Source organism: Crocodylus porosus, unplaced genomic scaffold (assembly GCF_001723895.1).
Source record: "Crocodylus porosus isolate Cpor-Errol unplaced genomic scaffold, CroPor_comp1, whole genome shotgun sequence".
Lineage (NCBI taxonomy): Eukaryota > Metazoa > Chordata > Crocodylia > Crocodylidae > Crocodylus > Crocodylus porosus.
Window position 1 is genome coordinate 509,462 of NW_017728927.1, and position 16,854 is coordinate 526,315.

Sequence of the window (16,854 nt, forward strand, 5' to 3'; positions counted from 1 at the left end):
GCAATGAAGAAGGTAGACTTATTAAAACAATATGAAGCATTTAAATTAAAATCAATAATGGAGAAGATGGCAAAGATGGTGCTTTTAAATCGACTGTGCTTCAAGTATGAGGTTAATAAAAGGAAGAAATAATTTTATTTTCCTTATTTCTCTAGGCCCCATACGCCAGTAAGGGTTGTCTAAAAAGCACATACTAAAAGCTAATACAGCAATATTAGCAATATTTTGAAGGTATAAGAAAATATTTGGACAAGTCTATGGAAACCTTTTAGGTTGTTTTTGAAGAAAATAATTTAGAACAGAGGTGCTCAACCCCCCAGCCCCTGGGGCAAATTCAGCACATGGAACTATGGCTTCCCGTGGGTCGGGAACCTTAGAAGCATGGAGCCAATTAATATTGCAACCCTTTCACCACTGTCAAATTCCCAAGCCCTATGCAGCTAGATAGGGGTCAGGCCACACCCCCTTCTGCACATGGCTGGATCAGGGCCAGGCTGTGCCTAGCCCCACACAACCGAACAGGCTCAACAGCCTGTGAGTAGACAAGGCACCACCCATCAAGCCCACAAAGCAAAAAGGTTAAGTACCACTGTTTTAGAAGAATGTCAGTATTGGAAAATAGAGGGATTTTGATAGATAGCATGCTAATATCAAGTTAAGTTTGAATACCACTCGTTGCAGAGCTAAATAAATTCAGGTGGAACACTGAAGACACATGGTCAATTTAATACTTCCCTACAGTCAATTTCACTTTTTGATGTTGATGATACTGGCAAAAGTAAAAACCCTAATAAGGGTTGATATTCCCAATAAGAAACAAGGTTTTTTTGGTAACATTTTAAATAAAAATTATTAGTAAAAAACCCCCTTGCTTATCACACATTTCCTGGACTATCATAGCTACAAAACTCTAACCATACTACTTAACAAGAAACATCTTAAGAGGAAGTTGTATGATTTACTAGAAAAATATGTAATTATTCAATTTCTGCAAGTGTATAATTACAATGTAGCAAACATTTAAAAACAAAATTATGAAATCTTTATAAAACATATCTAGAGAAGAAAGACATCTTATCGCTGGTTCAAAGGTGCATGGGCATCTTTAAAATAATATTAGGTTCTGTTACAATTTAGAAACAAGGTATTTAAAAGCAGATTTCTATTATTTCACTCTCATCAGTTTCACATTTTTTAATGGCATATTGTATTTCAGAGAAAATAGCCACAGACTATATAATGATGCTTTTTTTTCCACACACAATAATATGTCATAAATTTATCTAATAGCATCTGCTTAGGAAACCTATGCACAATTTTCCTTTCCACCCTGTCCTTAAAAAGGCAGTTTTTTCTATACCCAAATACATGCCACGGCCTCAGAGATATGAACATTAAAATATAGATGTTGCATTAAATGCTTTCATTATATCTCGTTTCTTTCACACACTCCTCCCTGCCCCAGTCCCGCAAGCACCTCCCTTCCAATTCTCCAAGTCCAAAGCCTAGATCAGATTGTACTTTCTATTCCCTTTCCCTATTGCACTCCCTGCAAGTCCATGTTTTACCATACATTTCCTAGTAACTATATCATGTTATCTAATGCACCCAACATGCCAACTTTATGCTCAAACCAGCTTCCTCTCAACATACTCCCTATTCCCTTAAACTTACTTTCGTTACAAGAGCACTGATCCTGCCTTGTCCTCAATAAATGACCTTAGCTACCCCCTTCCTCTCTATTTGCAACATCATCCTTACCCACCCTAACTTCTGTCCAAAAATGCCTCAACCAGTGGCTTAGTCATCTGCGCAGAATGTTGGCGGCATTTTGGTTTGTTTGGTTGTTTAAACCCCCCCCCCCAAGAATGCTATTGTTGTTTTTTAAATTACATGGGAATTTTAAACCTGAAGAGTCAAGATAATAAATTCTTGAATGTTATATTTTGGTAACTCTTGTGATCAACAGTTCTGTAATTATACTAGCCATTCATAAAGCCACAAATCATAAAGCATTTTGGCTCCGATCCCAGTCATGCCATTTTCATAGATTTCATAGACATTAGGGCTGGAAAGGACCTCAGACGATCATCGAGTCCAGCCCCCCACCCATAGGGCACAGAGTCAGCTGGGCATAAGAGCCCAGCAAAATAAGCATCCAATTTACTCTTGAAGGTGTTCAATGTAGGTGCTTGAACCACCTCCAATGGCAGACTGTTCCAGACCTTGGGGGCTCGGACAGTAAAGAAATTCTTCCTTATGTCCAGCCTGAAACGGTCTTGCAGTAGTTTATGACCGTTCAACTTTGTCATCCCTTGGGGCGCTCTGGTGAACAAACGTTCCCCCAGATCCTGGTGGTCACCCCTGATAAACTTATAGATGGCCATCAGATCACCCCTGAGCCTGTGCTTTTCCAGGCTAAAGAGCCCCATGGCTCTCAGCCTGTCGTCATAAGGTCTGCTTTCCTGACCTCTGATCATGCGCGTGGCTCTCCTCTGGACTCTCTCAAGCTTCTCCACATCCTTTTTGAATTGTGGAGCCCAAAACTGGACGTAGTACTCCAGCTGCGGCCTCACCAAAGCCAAGTACAAGGAGAGAAGGACATCCCGGGATTTGCTTGAGAAGCATCTATGGATGCAAGCCAGCGTTTTGGACACTTCATTAGCCGCAGCATCGCATTGTAGGCTCATGTTCATCTTGTGGTCAATGATGACGCGCAAGTCTCTTTCTTCCATAGTGCTAGCCAACGTAAAATTCATTGTTACAATTCCTGGGTACACTTACATAAGTCTTCTCTGAACACGGATTAAATCAAAGGACAATTATTGACATTTAAAGACTTTTATTTACCTCACATTGCCTGAGTACAGAAGTAGTTTCTTGAGACCATTCTTCAGTACAGGAATCACTTGATGCAACACAATCTTTATCCAGGTTGGAATGAGGTCCATATGATGAATGATTTCCAAAATAACTTGATCCACTAGCAGTATTACACATGCAGTTTTCTCGCAATTCCATGCTTTCTTCACATTTTTTCATTTTTAAACAATCTTCGCTATTTCCATCAGTAAAATCATGTCTTATATCCATATATTGCACTGATTCATCACCAGGACTTTCAAGATAAGTATGTTCACGGGATTTCTTTTCTTTTGAGCTAGGTTCTGCAAAGATGACTGAACTGCTACATTGACTGTGACACCCATCTCTGAAAAGAAAAACAGTGGGAAGGAATGTATGCAGTTATTGTGTTATCTGTTTGGGAAACACTAAGCAAAAGCATTTTGGAACTGCTCTGGAATTTTAAAAAGACACAGTAATTTCCATCTTTTAAAATCCTGTAACAAGTTCCAAATAGATGACTTACTCTCTGAAGTGGAAGTTCAGCCCCTTCCCTATTCAGCCTGACAACTGTCTGTTCCTCTAAGTTCTGCCCTTTACTCTTTGCTATAAGAATTTCTGAAAGTTGACCCTTTAAATCTGTCAGAAAAAACAATTACAGCCCCAAGTGGCCATTTGGAAGATATCTGCTATATTTGCCTTTCTTCTAGTTGACAAGTATTGTTAAATATTTGCCCACCCCCAGTCCATTTTTCCTTTGACAAATGTTCACTTTTCTATTGATCTCTGCATCTTCCTGTTAATACTACATGCTATTCACCAAACTTGTTTGTGAATGGTACACATTATCTGAAGTAAAAATTACAAGTCTAGTAAAAATCTTAAATTGATAACAGATGCCATAAAAATTCTGAAGATAAATAGAAATACAGGTTGGGTAATTTTGTGTGATCCATCTGACAATGTGAGGCAAATGCAAGTGTAACTGATGCTCCATATTCAATACAAGGAAATAACACTGCTGCAATACAAGTTTAATTCTATATTATTTAATGCTACATGGAAAAAGGCCTTATGTTAAATCCAAATTAATACTGTAATCAAACATAATGCTTACTTGCTGCTTTCTTGATCATCAGAAGATATTTTTAGTGATGGTAATTCCACAAGTGTCTTACCTTTAAGGTGAATAGATAAAACATAGTATTTTACAAAGTAAGTCTTCATTACTTTTTAGCATTTCAGCTACAGATACTAATTAAACTCACAATTAAGGATAGGGTTTTATCTTTTAATGCCTCCTTTGTATTTGTACCCCAGAATGGACCTTCTTATTAAAACAAAAATAGAAGAAAAACACAAAACAATTTTTAAACATGAAAAGTACAGGTTATAGTAAGGAGGAATTCTCACTGTAAGGACTGTATTAGGTTCCTTTATGTTTTCATTTAGCTTCCATCTTTGAGAAAACATTATTGTTGTTGCTGTTGCTATTATTATTGTCAGCTTGTTCTAATTTAAGATTTTGTAATCACCAGTCAAGATAAGAAATAATTATTAGGATAGTGTAAATGTAAACTGAAATTTGCACTTCATCTTAGATGGAACACTTTTATTTATGAAAATACTAGCTCTATGGATCATCATACAGGGAGGTAAATACAGAATTCCTATAAAAAGTTAATGAAGACTAAAAGCACCATGGAATCTATCCTTTTACCTATATACCTGCATGGCTCCCAAATAATTGCAGGGAACAAGTAATATTTTCTAAATTAAGGAGCAAAAATGGTTTATGTGTGCTGCTATAGCACCAACGTCCTGATCCTCCCCTACGTGCCCATAACACAGAATCAAAGCAATGGCTTAAGGAGTGTAGTAGTGAGATATAGGCCTAAGACATTCTAGAAGTAAGTAAAAATACAGGGAGAAAGAGAGAAAAAAGACAGCATGGGGGCTGCTGAGAGTACAAGGTGATGCAAGAGAAAGGAAAACTAGAAGATATACACAGTTAAAACAGTAAGGTGAATCAGTCTCCTCCTGTTATTTCCAGACAGGTACTGATGTCTCAGAATCAGTATCTGCCACCAGGAAATGCAGAAGCCATAGAAAAGATCTAAATCAGATCACTAAAGATTTTTAACACCCCTACCACGGAGGGCAAAAGAGGCAGCCATGAAATATTTCTAGATTGCTTCAGCTGTGAAGCAATTAAGAGCAGAAAAAGGAGTGTATTCAAAAGGATCTCCACGCTCCAACACAGATTTGACACTAAAACTTGTTAGCAAATTCAGCTTCTTCAGTAGAGAGCCAGAGAGCAGCTAAGGAATCAGCATGGAGCTGGAGAGCAGCAGGACACAGTAGAGAGTCAGAAAACTGCAAGAGTATCAGCACTGGATCTCACTGCTGTCTGGCTCTGAGCTAAATCCCCTACCCTGGCTCTGTCCTGAGATCCTGCATTGCTCCTTGGCTCCCTGCTGAGCCAGGGAGTGACAAGAGACCCAGAGTAGAGCCACCCTGGAGGGTAGCATGCAGCAGTGGGGGAGGTAGGTGGCAGGGATGGGGGAGGGCAAGTGGCTAGGAGCAGGCAGGTGTTGGGTGGTGGCAGCACAGGGTGGGGAGCATGTGGCATGGGGACAAGGTGTGGGGTCTGGGGTCAGACTGCAAGCCCTCCTTGCCACTCACCTACCCATTGCTTGCCCTCCAGCTTCTGTTTTCCTTGCTGCAGCTGTGGGGGGCGGAGATTTAAGATGAAGCTCCAATTTTTAGATTCCTTACATGGAAAATTATAATAAATTTATAATGTTCCAAGTATAGAATCTAATTTGGGGGGTCATCTTAAATTCAAAGTTGCCTTAGTTTGGGTGACTACATTATTTGGAAAAGTCTACAGTTCCCCTGCCAAATAATAACGCAGATTGCATAAACAGATCAGAATTATTAACAATTACGTGTACTCCCCTTTTGAGCATCCTGGGTGAACATGTTCTATCCAAGCAGTGTGATAACCTACAATATTAGAATGTTGCAAACCAGCCAGCACTTTAACCTCTCGTAGTACCTAAAAAAAAAGCAAAGTTTATGAACTTCTTGCACTCCCCATAAAAAACAAATGCAAAAAGTAATAAAAAGTAACAATTTTCCACATAAAATTGTTTTACACATTATTGTAACTTAAGAGTTGCCAGAAAAATTACAATAGTAAAGCTCTCAACATTCTCATTGAATTAGGAAATTCTTAAGGTGCTTGGGATATCTTGCAAACTACTAGGCTCAGACTGGGAATAAATACAGCTACATTAGGAGAAGTACAGGTACTCCTTGCTTAATGTTGTAGTTATGTTCTTGAAAAATGCAACTTTAAGTGAAATGATGTTAAGCAAATCCAATTACGTCACAGTAGTTACTTACTAGCAGGCGGTGGCCAAACAATGTTATAACCGAACACTGCAGGACTTTAAACAAGCATGGTCCCTAATAGATCAATGACCTAATAATGAAACATTAACCAGGCCAACATTAAGTGAGGAGTACATGTAAATCCTTCCTGTTCAGAAGAATATAATATACCAGCCTTATTAGAATCATACATTCAAAGAAAGTTAAAGATGGAAGGGACCTCAGGAAACCATCTAGTCCAACCTCCTGCTCAAAGCAGGGCCAGTCCCAACTAGATCATCCCAGCCAAGACTCTGCCCAGCCAGGTCTTAAACACCTCCAAGGATGAAGCTTCTACCACCTCTCTGGGTAATCTGTTCCAGTGTTTTACTACCCTGCTAGTGAGAAGATTCTTCCTAATATCTAACCTAAAATCTCTTGATGCAACTTAAAACCATTGCTCCTTGTCCTGTTATCTGCCACCACTGAGAACAATTTAGCTCCATCCTCTTTGTAACCCCCGCCTTTAGGTAGTTGACGGCTGCTATTAAGTCCCCTCTCTCAGTCTCTTCTTTTCTAGACTAAATAAACCCAGTCCCTCAGTCTTCTCTCATAAGTCATGTCCACCAGCCCCCTCAACATTTTTGTTGCCCTCCACTGGACTCTCCAATTTGTCCACATCTTTTCTGTAGTGGAGGGCCCAAAACTGAACAGTTCTCCAGATGTGGCCTCACCAGTGCTGAATAGAGGGGAATAATCACTTCCCTTGACCTGCTGGCAACACACCTACCAATGCAGCCCAGTATACTGTTAGCCTTCTTGGCAACAAGGGCACATGGTCGGCTCAAATTCAGCTTATTGTTCACTGTAACCCCCATGTCCTTTTTTGCAGAGCTGCAGCTCAGCCATTCAGCCCCCAACCTGTACTGGTGCAGGGGACTGTTCTGTCTTAAGTGCAAGACTTTGCACTTGTCCTTGTTGAAGGACAATGCCCGACACGCCTGCTTACTGTTTTGGCATGAGCATCATCAAGGATATTACTAAACGACATTAGGAACCAATTTATAGTAGGCAGCAAATTACTGTTTCAATTCAGCAAAAATTCATACCTTCATACAATCCCTTTTTGTAGCCTTTTTAATAAGTATTTTTTTGACAGCATAGAATTGACCATCTAATTTGTTTCTGACCTGAAAATAATTTTGAAAAGAACAAGGTTAGATATAATAAACTTTAATAAATTTAGATCAACAAAAATTCATTTCAACAACAGATTCCTAAAGGCTAAATTCTATTCTCCCTTTTCAGACAACTTCTCAGTGATATCAACAAAGGTATTCAGGATTTAGTCCAAAGGGTCTAAGGAAAGGGTGCCAAGTTTTGCCCAGTTTTCAGCAGTATGAGGATTTAATTCAAACTGCACATGATTAAGGGGACATGTCTACAGTTGTCTTACTTTTCAATATAGACCTTTGCCCAATTTTATTGTAAGTCATAATCCACAACATGATCCATGTAGTTGAATCAATAATATAATAATATACTGAAGAGGTTTTTTTTAATTGTTTGGGGGCTGTAATATTGTACAGAAAAAATATAAAATTATTTCCTGCTGTTTATGATAATGCAATTAAATATTATAAAACACCTTAACAAATAACCAGTTACATGAGTCTGAAACAAATACCTTAACTTTTCTAAAAGATATCTAAAAGACATCTATCTGTTTGTCTAATAGTAGTTATATACCATTGGTTGACACAGGACTTTTTTTTTAAAGCAGCCAACATTTGGTTAAAAAAAAAATCAGCTTCCGTACTTAATTTAAAATAAGTATATCAGAACACTTCATATCAGATTTTTTTACTATTCCCTGAATAAAAATTAGGCTGCACACAGGGGTAAAATTCTCAGTATATAATATAAAAATCCATCAAGGCCCTTATAACTCTCTTTTGAATCAAAAACAAGAAACCCTTAAATGTAACAGGCTCATATTTGTTTCAAGGCAGGAGTGTCAAATTCATCTGGCCCTCATGAACCAAATGAAAGGCATGGGACCAGTCTGCAGGTCAGTTTAGACCCACAGACAGGCCCCACACATCACAGCTGGCACAGAGGGTCAGTCCACCATGGGCACCTCATGCAGTATATGTCCTGGACCAGACTGGTGCACTACACGCAGTGTGCGCTGCCCCAGTCCAGGGCTTGCACATGAGCCCTACACCCTGACTCATACATAAGGTCTGTCTGTGGGCCTAATCTGGAAACAGTCTGGGAGCCAGAACAAAGCCAGTCTGGCAGGGTACCACATACAGCGCATGCCCTTGATCATCCCCCACTGCTGCAACAGCACACATGCCTGGTCCAGCCCTGCACACCACAAACAGTACATACCAGCCTGGGGCACATGCTGCATGCATGTCAGTCATGGAACACATGCTGCATATGGTGCCTACACACTAGCTCTTGTATGTAGAGACAGGATGTGAGCCTAATCCAGACCAACCCCAGAGCCAGCAGGCAGGGCCAGTCCAACGTGGGTGCCACATGCAACAAATACCCTGAACTGGCCTCTTATGCTGGAGCAATGTCCACAGCACTAAGTCCAGCCCCATGTGCCACATGCAGTGCATGTGATCAGGGCCAGAGAATGCCACACTTGGCATGTGGGAACATTCCAAGACCCACAAGGCTGGACCCTAGGGTTTCATTAGCCAAATCTTTGACACCCTTGTTTTAAAAGCAGATAGACTATTCCTCATCTCACAGAAAACACAAACAACATTTAAGTCAGCAGACACTTTGCCCCTGTATACTCTGTATACCTTGTATACTTTGCCATACCCTCCTTTTCCGAGCCTTGCAATCTCCTCAAATTCATTTAAGTAACGTGAAGTCTGTGCTTCAAAGACAGCTTCTTTTTCCCTAATCAAAAATGTTTTGACTGATTAAAACGAAATTGAAACTTATAACTCAGATATGTATACATTATGAGTAGCAATGACAGAAGTATAATTTACATTGGGAAAGAAAGTCTCAAATACTGAACATGATGGAATTAATAAAGTTTGATAAAACACATAAAAGTGTAGAAAGCAATATTTGCATCAGTAACTAGAACCCCCCACACAGAAATTACCAATATTGCAAACAGCAAGAAACTAACATTCTTTCAAAATAAAGGATACTGCCCTCATGAGATAAAAATGAATCCTACATTAACTATAATTTAATTTTTGTTGTATTTATCATTAAGTAGTAAATTACAAAAGGTCCTGTGCATTTTACAGATATAGAAATGTCTTAGTAAGATGGGGCTTCCCAATCAATTTCTGTCAAGTAGGGATGCAAGCACTCAGTAGGGTGTTTAAATACGACTTATCTTTGCAAAACAGTAGAGTGATAATTAGAAAAGCAATGCTGTTTATTTTATGAAGCCCAATATCAGCAATACCAATTTTCCCAAAAAGATTTCACAGCAGCTTTTGTGTGTTGTGAAGCAAACTTACTAATCGTACCAAGGATGATGATTATAACTGCACCTCACACTTCAGGGCTATAAGCCAGTTCCCTGTAGAGGTCAGTAAGGAATTTTCTTCTCCTCATAAATAATTTGGCTTCTGAGGATGTGAATTTGCTTTCCTCTAATGCATGAAAGCCTGGTTGTGGTGTGAGTTGGAATAAAGAATGGCACCAGTCAAGAGAATCCTTTCAGGCAAGGCTGTCCAACTGGTGCCCCACGGGGTGCATCTGACCTACAAGGGGATTTCATGTAGCCCATGGGCTCCTCCACGGCTGCCATTCCCCTCACTGCACCTGCTGCTGCAGTAGCCAAGTCTCTAAGGCAAGGCAGTATGGCTGAAAGGAGCCCGGTGAGCCTGTGCCCGCAGTAGGGTGGGAGGACATGGGGAATGATGATGGGGAACTTGTTTAGCCCACATGGTTGTACAAAGTGGGGAGGCAGTTTGTGTTGCCTGCATGGTAGGGTTCCCTGGAAGCTCACATGGTATGTGGCCCCTGGCTGCTCAGAAGTCTGACAGCCCTGCTTCTAGGTATCTGGTTATTCTCTCTCACTTATGGCTGCTGACAACCAGATTTGAGGCTGGAGGTTAAACTTTCCTAGGTTATACCAGCAGGGAACTTGGGGTTTCATACTGGCACAAATATGGGGACGGGACCAGACCTCTTTTTGCTCCAAGTTCTGCTTGCAAATCCCTCTCCATGGCAGGGCACCACTGCCCCCACTACAGCAGGGCAGTCCCCATAAAGGGCACATTCCTTTACAGCAGGATGTCCCACCCACAGGAGCCACATGTACAGCCAGCCATTCTACATGCATCTGTCCACACTATAGGGTTTTCACCTTCATCCATCATTCAGTGTTTTTACATTAGGCTGAATTCTGTTTTCTGGAATGCATAGCTTCAGACACTTGTTTTATTACTTAGCACAGCACTTTGAATACATACCCAGCTGTATGGGAATCTCCATTTTCAAGGTCCTACAAATAAACAATATCCAATTTAAAAAAGAAAAAACCCACAAACACTAAGTAATCTAGCACACAGTTAAGCATGCTTCTTAATACAAGTAACACAAGCAGCAGGGCAGAAACCCCAATTATCATCTTAAACTTCACTAAGAAAGAATTAACATTTTAAAAAATAGTTTGTCCAAATTTCTCTATGAATAAAAATAAAACTTTGACTTAATAAAGCAAGAGTGCTATGGATTTTACAAGCTTCTGTTTAAATCAGACACTTATTCTTGTCCAACTTAAGCATTCTCTTGCATGAATATTGAAAGCACATGATTTGGTAGGAAAATGGCTTCACAAAGAAAGTCACTTTAGAAAGTCTAATACACAGACTCAGTAACATAAGTTATTGACAGCTGCAAAAGCTTACCCCATTAAGTGTTTGTTGATTAGCTGCTTTCATTAATTCAGTAATGGCTTTATTATGATGCAGTCTTAAAGTACTAAATTCATCACAGAAAGCAAAAGAGGAAAGCAGGCCCATTCTAGTAAATGTGTGACCGAGTACTGTACAAAGGAACAGAATAAAGAATATTTTAAAGAAAGTCTGAACAAAGGCCTACAATTGTAAATAGTATACTCAGGTCATAAGTAATCCTAATTAGTCATAAGCCCTACTTACCCTTTATAGTGATCAGCTAAATCAATGAACATTAATGAAAGTTAGATGCCCATCTCCATCTGTACTTTTCTCCCTACCCTATAAATAATTATAAACAAAGTCCTTTGTGAACCTATACTTGTCTCTTTGCATTGACACAGATCCAAAAAAAAAAATCAATATAAAAATACACCACCTGTGAGTATCTATAAGCATTTGGGGCTATGCTCTTTATTAAAAAGATATGTGTTTTATTATAAAAACTGAAAACAGCATGGTTTAGTCAGTACTGGCTTTGGGGAGCATTTGATAATATTACAAGAAAAGGCTTCATACACCACCTCTTTTTTAACAAGAATATGATGTTTTTGAAAGATTATGGATCTGAAAAATCAAATGTTTTCTAATACTTTTTCTCCTCACTCATCCCTATCAAAACTAACTACAGCTGCCCATTAGTAAAGGCCCTTCCCTAAATGCAAAATTATTGTATTTTCCCATATGCAACATGTCACCTTGTTTTTGAAAGAAAAAAAAGAGTAATTAAAAAAGTGCTACCTACAGGTATGTATAACAGTAAAGTAAAAGCTGTATTTTATCTTACTGACTTTTGAACAAATGTCTTGAACGAACAGGATTTTGTGTATACATGTGGCAGAGATGTTCTAGTAGAGAAACCATCAGAAGTTGGTTTGCAACTGTAGAGGTGAAATGTATTAATTTTTTTGAACCATTCACAACTGGAAGTTCACTTGGGAGATCAGATTCTGAAAAGGAAAAACAAACACTTAACAGAAACCTGAATGCCACAATAAAAATAAAACTTGAGCCAGCAGATTAGCTGCAGAAATACAAACTTAGCTAACAAAAGTGTGCAGGTAAAACATAACTGGATTAGTGGGACATCACTTTTTTATGAAATGACGATACTGTGCTAACTACTAAAAAACCAGCATTGTCTAGGAATATGAAATATGTAAAGCATTTTGATAATTAGAAATCAACAAATGTGTTCTGAAAGAGACCAGGCAAATACTATTTGTTTTTAAAGGCTTCACTTAAGAAGAATCTCATCTAAGAGTGGTGCCCAACCTTCCAGCCCTGCAGGCCAGACAAGTGGCATTGGGTCACTTCATGGGTCAGATCCTGTTCTGTACAAAGTCAGCATATAGGGTTGGTTTGTGGGTATAGTCCAGTGCGCCGACCCAGCCCTAAACCCTGGATCTGACCCTGTGCATCAGATGGACCACACGCTGACCCAACTCCAGGTATAGGGCCACGTTATCTGGCTTGTGAAGCTCTCCATAGATGCAGAAATTTGGCAGCACAGAAGTAGCGACTAATAATGCCACTGCTGCCACCAAATTTCCAGACCTGTGCAGAGCTCCGTAGTCCAGATGACATGGCTCTCTGGGCCAGAGGTTGAGTACCACTACTCTAAAATATTTAGTACAATTTCACATTGAAAGACTAACAAAGCATATATGCCTCCCCATGATCAGAAGTGCATTTTTTAAAATAAAAATAACAGATCTAGTAGGGATTGTACAACATGGCTACAGACATTCATCTAACTAAACCTTCCTTATCAAACAAATGGCTACTCTGGAGGAAAAAAAAATTAAGTTCAAGAGCCTAGGTTTTCAAATGAAACACAAAGTAATTAATTTAAAATCTTAATTGCAAAATTTTTAGTTGCCAAAAAAAAAGAAGCCAGTAGCATGGTAGGTTGTATTAACAGCAGTGTCACTTGCAAATCAAGGAAAGCAATTCTTCTGCTCTTTCAGCGCTGGAGAGGCCTCACCTGGAGTAACTGTGATCAGTTTTGGGCCCCGCACTTTAAGGATGTGGGGAGATTAGAAAAAGTTCAGCACACAGCAACAAAAATGATTAGGGGCCTTTGGAGGCAAGACTTATGAGAAAATGCTGAAAGAAGTAGAGTTATTTAGTCTGGAGAAGAGATGACTGAGGAAGGATTTGATGACATTCTTCAAATACCTAAAGGGCAATTTTGCTGGTTGCTATGTCAGGGTTTTTATTTAGGGGCGCACCAATAAAGATTTTTCTTGGCTGACACCAACAGCTGATTATTCACCAGGCATATCAGCTGATACCACAGCTAGCAGCATGGAGAGCAGCACTTTCAGGTAAGTCTGCGGAGGGGAAAAGGCACGGTGGGGTGCAGATCAAGTCCACCATGGTGAGGGAAGAGAGTGGAGCAGGGGCAGGGCAATGAATTAGACCCTGGAGGAATGGGACGGAGCTGTTGGGTGGCTTGTCCGGGAGATCACTGTCCCAGCATTAAAAAATGGCAGTGAAGATGCTTGAACTAAAGCTCATTGAACGGCTGGGGCAGGGGGTGCAGCTCAGCCAGTGCAAGGCTCCTGCAGCAAAGACAACAAGGCAAAGAGCCCCAAGCCCACCTCTGCCCTTGCCCTGCTCAGCTCCGCTCCAGTTATAAATGTCCCAGTGCTTAAAAACGGTGGCAGCAGTACTTGAACTAAAGCTCATTCTGTGAGCTCTAGTTCAAGTGCTCCCGCTGCCATTTTTAAATGCTGGGATGATGATCCTCTGGACAAGCCACCCACCGCTCCGTCCCATTGCCCCAGGATCACATTTATGCCCAAGTCCCAACTCCCTCCCTCACTGTGGGGGGCTCAATCTACCCCAACACGCCCCTTCCCTCCCGGTGACTCATCAGCAGCATGCTGCTCTCCAAGCCGCTGGGCTGCATATCGGCTATCGGGTCAGTATCAACCGATATGGCTGGTTAGTAATTAGCCATAAGTATCAGCTAAAAATACCTTTAGCGCTGCACTGCTAATATCTATTGGTACATTACTGACTACCCCAGCCAAAAAAAAGCTGACAGCCAACAATGCTAATTTTCCTCTTTACAGAAACAACTTTGACAGAAGGAGGACCCTGGCTGTTGTGCCCCGTTTTACAGAATCACAGAAAAGTAGGGCTGGACCCTTATACGTCATCTATGTCCTGACACTTCCAGCCCTACTTCTCTGTAGGTCTTCTAGGCCAGCCAACTGCATCAGGTAGGATCATCCCCATCCAAACCATCCCATACAATCCACAACCTAAACTCTCCGTAAGATTACAATCAACCCCAGACACAGCACAGACCTAACACCTGAGCCTGTCACAGGGAAAGCAGGGGAGCCACAGCAGCCAACATCCTGCTTCTCTGAAACGCTGGCAGTAAGCGCTTGAGAGATCCCATGGAGGGAGCCACACCACCCCCCAGACAAGGTCACCAGAAGGCCTGCGGCAGGTTGAGGCATTACGTCTCATGTTGGCAAAACTGACGGTTACATGAAGTATTCAGATTATGAATCTGTATACAATGGTCTGGAGAGGGATGATGCTGCCCTGGGTGGGGGTGACGCCTAGAGAAGCAGGGCTGGAAGAGACTTTCGTGATCCAGGGCTTTTCTGCACGGCGGCAGGGACTGAACTCGGAGTCACAGCCTCAAGCTGTGTCAGAAGACGCTTCGGTCACAGATGGTCGCCTAGGAGGGTGCTGCCATTGCAACGGGCTGGCAATCTTTGTTTGCCCTTGGACATTTTCAAGAGCAGGCTGGCTGGGGAGGTCCCCTCCAGCCCTGCTTTCTTAGGATCCTAAATCCTTCTCTTGTGACTCGTGACAACCCCTCATGTCGGACTCCTTGGCTAGCCTTCCTTCAGATTCAAACACTTGCTTGGGGGGCGGGGCTGCAGACCCCCACAGGACTGCCAGCCCCGGCCCGAAGGGGACATGCTTTTGACAGAAATAAAAGAAAGCCCAGAGAGGGGGAGATGAAGCCGGGCAGACGGGGAAGAACCGGGGGGAGGACTCAGCTCCGCGGGGTGCGAGACAACAGGCCGGCGGGGATGGCGGGAAAGGCGCAGCCGCCCTCACGGATGATGGCGGCCCTTAGGCGGCCCCCCCGGCCCTCTCACCGTCAAACTGCGGCTCCGGCCCGTCCTCAGGGAACTCCACCACGGGCGGCGGCAGGCGGGGCAGGGCGGCTGCCAGCCGCAGCACTCGCTCCCCCGAGTCGCTGTCGCTGCCACTGCCGCTGCCGCCGCCGCCGCCTGGGAGCATGGCCAGGCCGACCCGGCTCCTTGCAGATCCTTCCGGGCCGCGCTCGCCCCCTACAGGGAGCCCAGCCGGGCCTGTCCCGGCCCAGACCCGCCTCGTCCGCTCAAGCTGCGACCCCGAGACTACGGCGCCTGTCCCGGCTCGGGGCTGAACCTTGCAACAAGCAAAGACCCGCGACGACTACACGTGGCAGCCGGCTTCGGCCGACTGCGCTTCACTGACTACACAGGGAAGAAGGAAGGAGGGTGGGGGAAGGTCGCTAGTGATTTGCGGTTTTTAGAAACCCGGAGAGAAGAGAAACTGGATGCGGGCCCATCCCCTCCGGGAGCAGCGTAATGGGGCTAAGTTTCCCTGGGGCTCGACTAGCGCGTTGCAAAGTGCTCATTAGGGCGCATTTGGCAGGACGCCCTAATTGTACTGGGGCTAAAATGGCTTGTGTCTTTTCACATCAGTGGCAGGGCTGCAGGCGGCTCCTGGGGGGGCCCAGCCAGAGCTGCTGTCTTCAAGCAGGGCCTGTTTGTGGTCTGTGCTGTTTAAAAATGGGAAGCCTTTAAAAAAAAAAAAAGTGTCATGTTCCTAGTCAAATCCATGACTCAGTCCAGAACCATAAGCGGCCCTACAAGCGCCAAACATCCTCCACCCGCACCAGGGGCTTCAGATATTTCCAAAGTCTTTTCCTGCATCTTACATGCAGGCCCAAGTGCGGAGGCTCAGGGTTTGGATGCCCCAAGGGTCACCTGCCCTCAGCCAAAGGGCCGCAGGAGCAAGCTAGCAGGGAGCCTCACGTTTCCCTAAAGTGGGCTTTAACCCAGACACCTCGGCAGTGGGTACTAAACCAGCCGGGAGAGCAGCCACCCCAGGAAACCTGCCCTCGTGGGCCCAGGTACAGGGCGTTTCCCCAGTGCCCTTGCGCAGGCCAGGCTTGGCGCTACTCTGCATCAGCTTTGCCCACACAGGTCACTTGTGGCTCGTGGCACTGACAGGCCGGCAGCCCCGTGTATCCCCGGCTGGGCACCGCAGGCAGCAAAGGCATTTTGCTTGTCACTTGAACGTCGGGGAAGGGGCCGGCCCCGGCGCTTCCCCATCACCCCTGGCACGCCAGTACCCCGTCAGTCCAGGCCACCGGCCAAAAACGTTGCCGGCCCCTGCCACGGAGCCTAGTTGAAAGAGAGCATCGCGAGGCGCTCTCCTGCCGGATGCAGACCGGCTCCCCGTGGGCTGGGGGTTATTCTGGGCAGCGCAGCAGGGACGGGCTGGGTGGGCCCCGCGGACCCGTGTCAGTGCAGGGGGGATAACGCTGACTCCTAGGAGCAGCCCCGGCCGTGGATGAATCCTGCCCAGAGCACGCACCGTCCACGCTTCCCCCCGCGCTGGATGGTCCCACCCCCGAAGCACG

At 43.3% G+C, this 16,854-nt stretch overlaps 1 protein-coding gene across 2 annotated transcripts in view; it reads right to left on the minus strand.

Moving 5' to 3' along the window:
• EIF2AK1 (eukaryotic translation initiation factor 2 alpha kinase 1) overlaps positions 1 to 15,476 on the minus strand; it is a 31,316-nt gene extending 15,840 nt beyond the window's left edge. For both annotated transcript variants that reach the window (XM_019542188.1, XM_019542189.1), the window contains exons 1-9: positions 15,317 to 15,476; positions 11,972 to 12,130; positions 11,133 to 11,269; positions 10,695 to 10,726; positions 9,051 to 9,150; positions 7,332 to 7,412; positions 5,806 to 5,905; positions 3,962 to 4,022; positions 2,851 to 3,211 (exon numbers count right to left, since the gene is read on the minus strand). In XM_019542188.1, coding sequence (XP_019397733.1) covers positions 2,851 to 3,211; positions 3,962 to 4,022; positions 5,806 to 5,905; positions 7,332 to 7,412; positions 9,051 to 9,150; positions 10,695 to 10,726; positions 11,133 to 11,269; positions 11,972 to 12,130; positions 15,317 to 15,461 — 1,176 coding nt within the window. In that variant the 5' untranslated portion in view covers positions 15,462 to 15,476. The remainder of the gene's footprint in view (positions 1 to 2,850; positions 3,212 to 3,961; positions 4,023 to 5,805; positions 5,906 to 7,331; positions 7,413 to 9,050; positions 9,151 to 10,694; positions 10,727 to 11,132; positions 11,270 to 11,971; positions 12,131 to 15,316) is intronic.
• Positions 15,477 to 16,854: the final 1,378 nt, after the last annotated feature.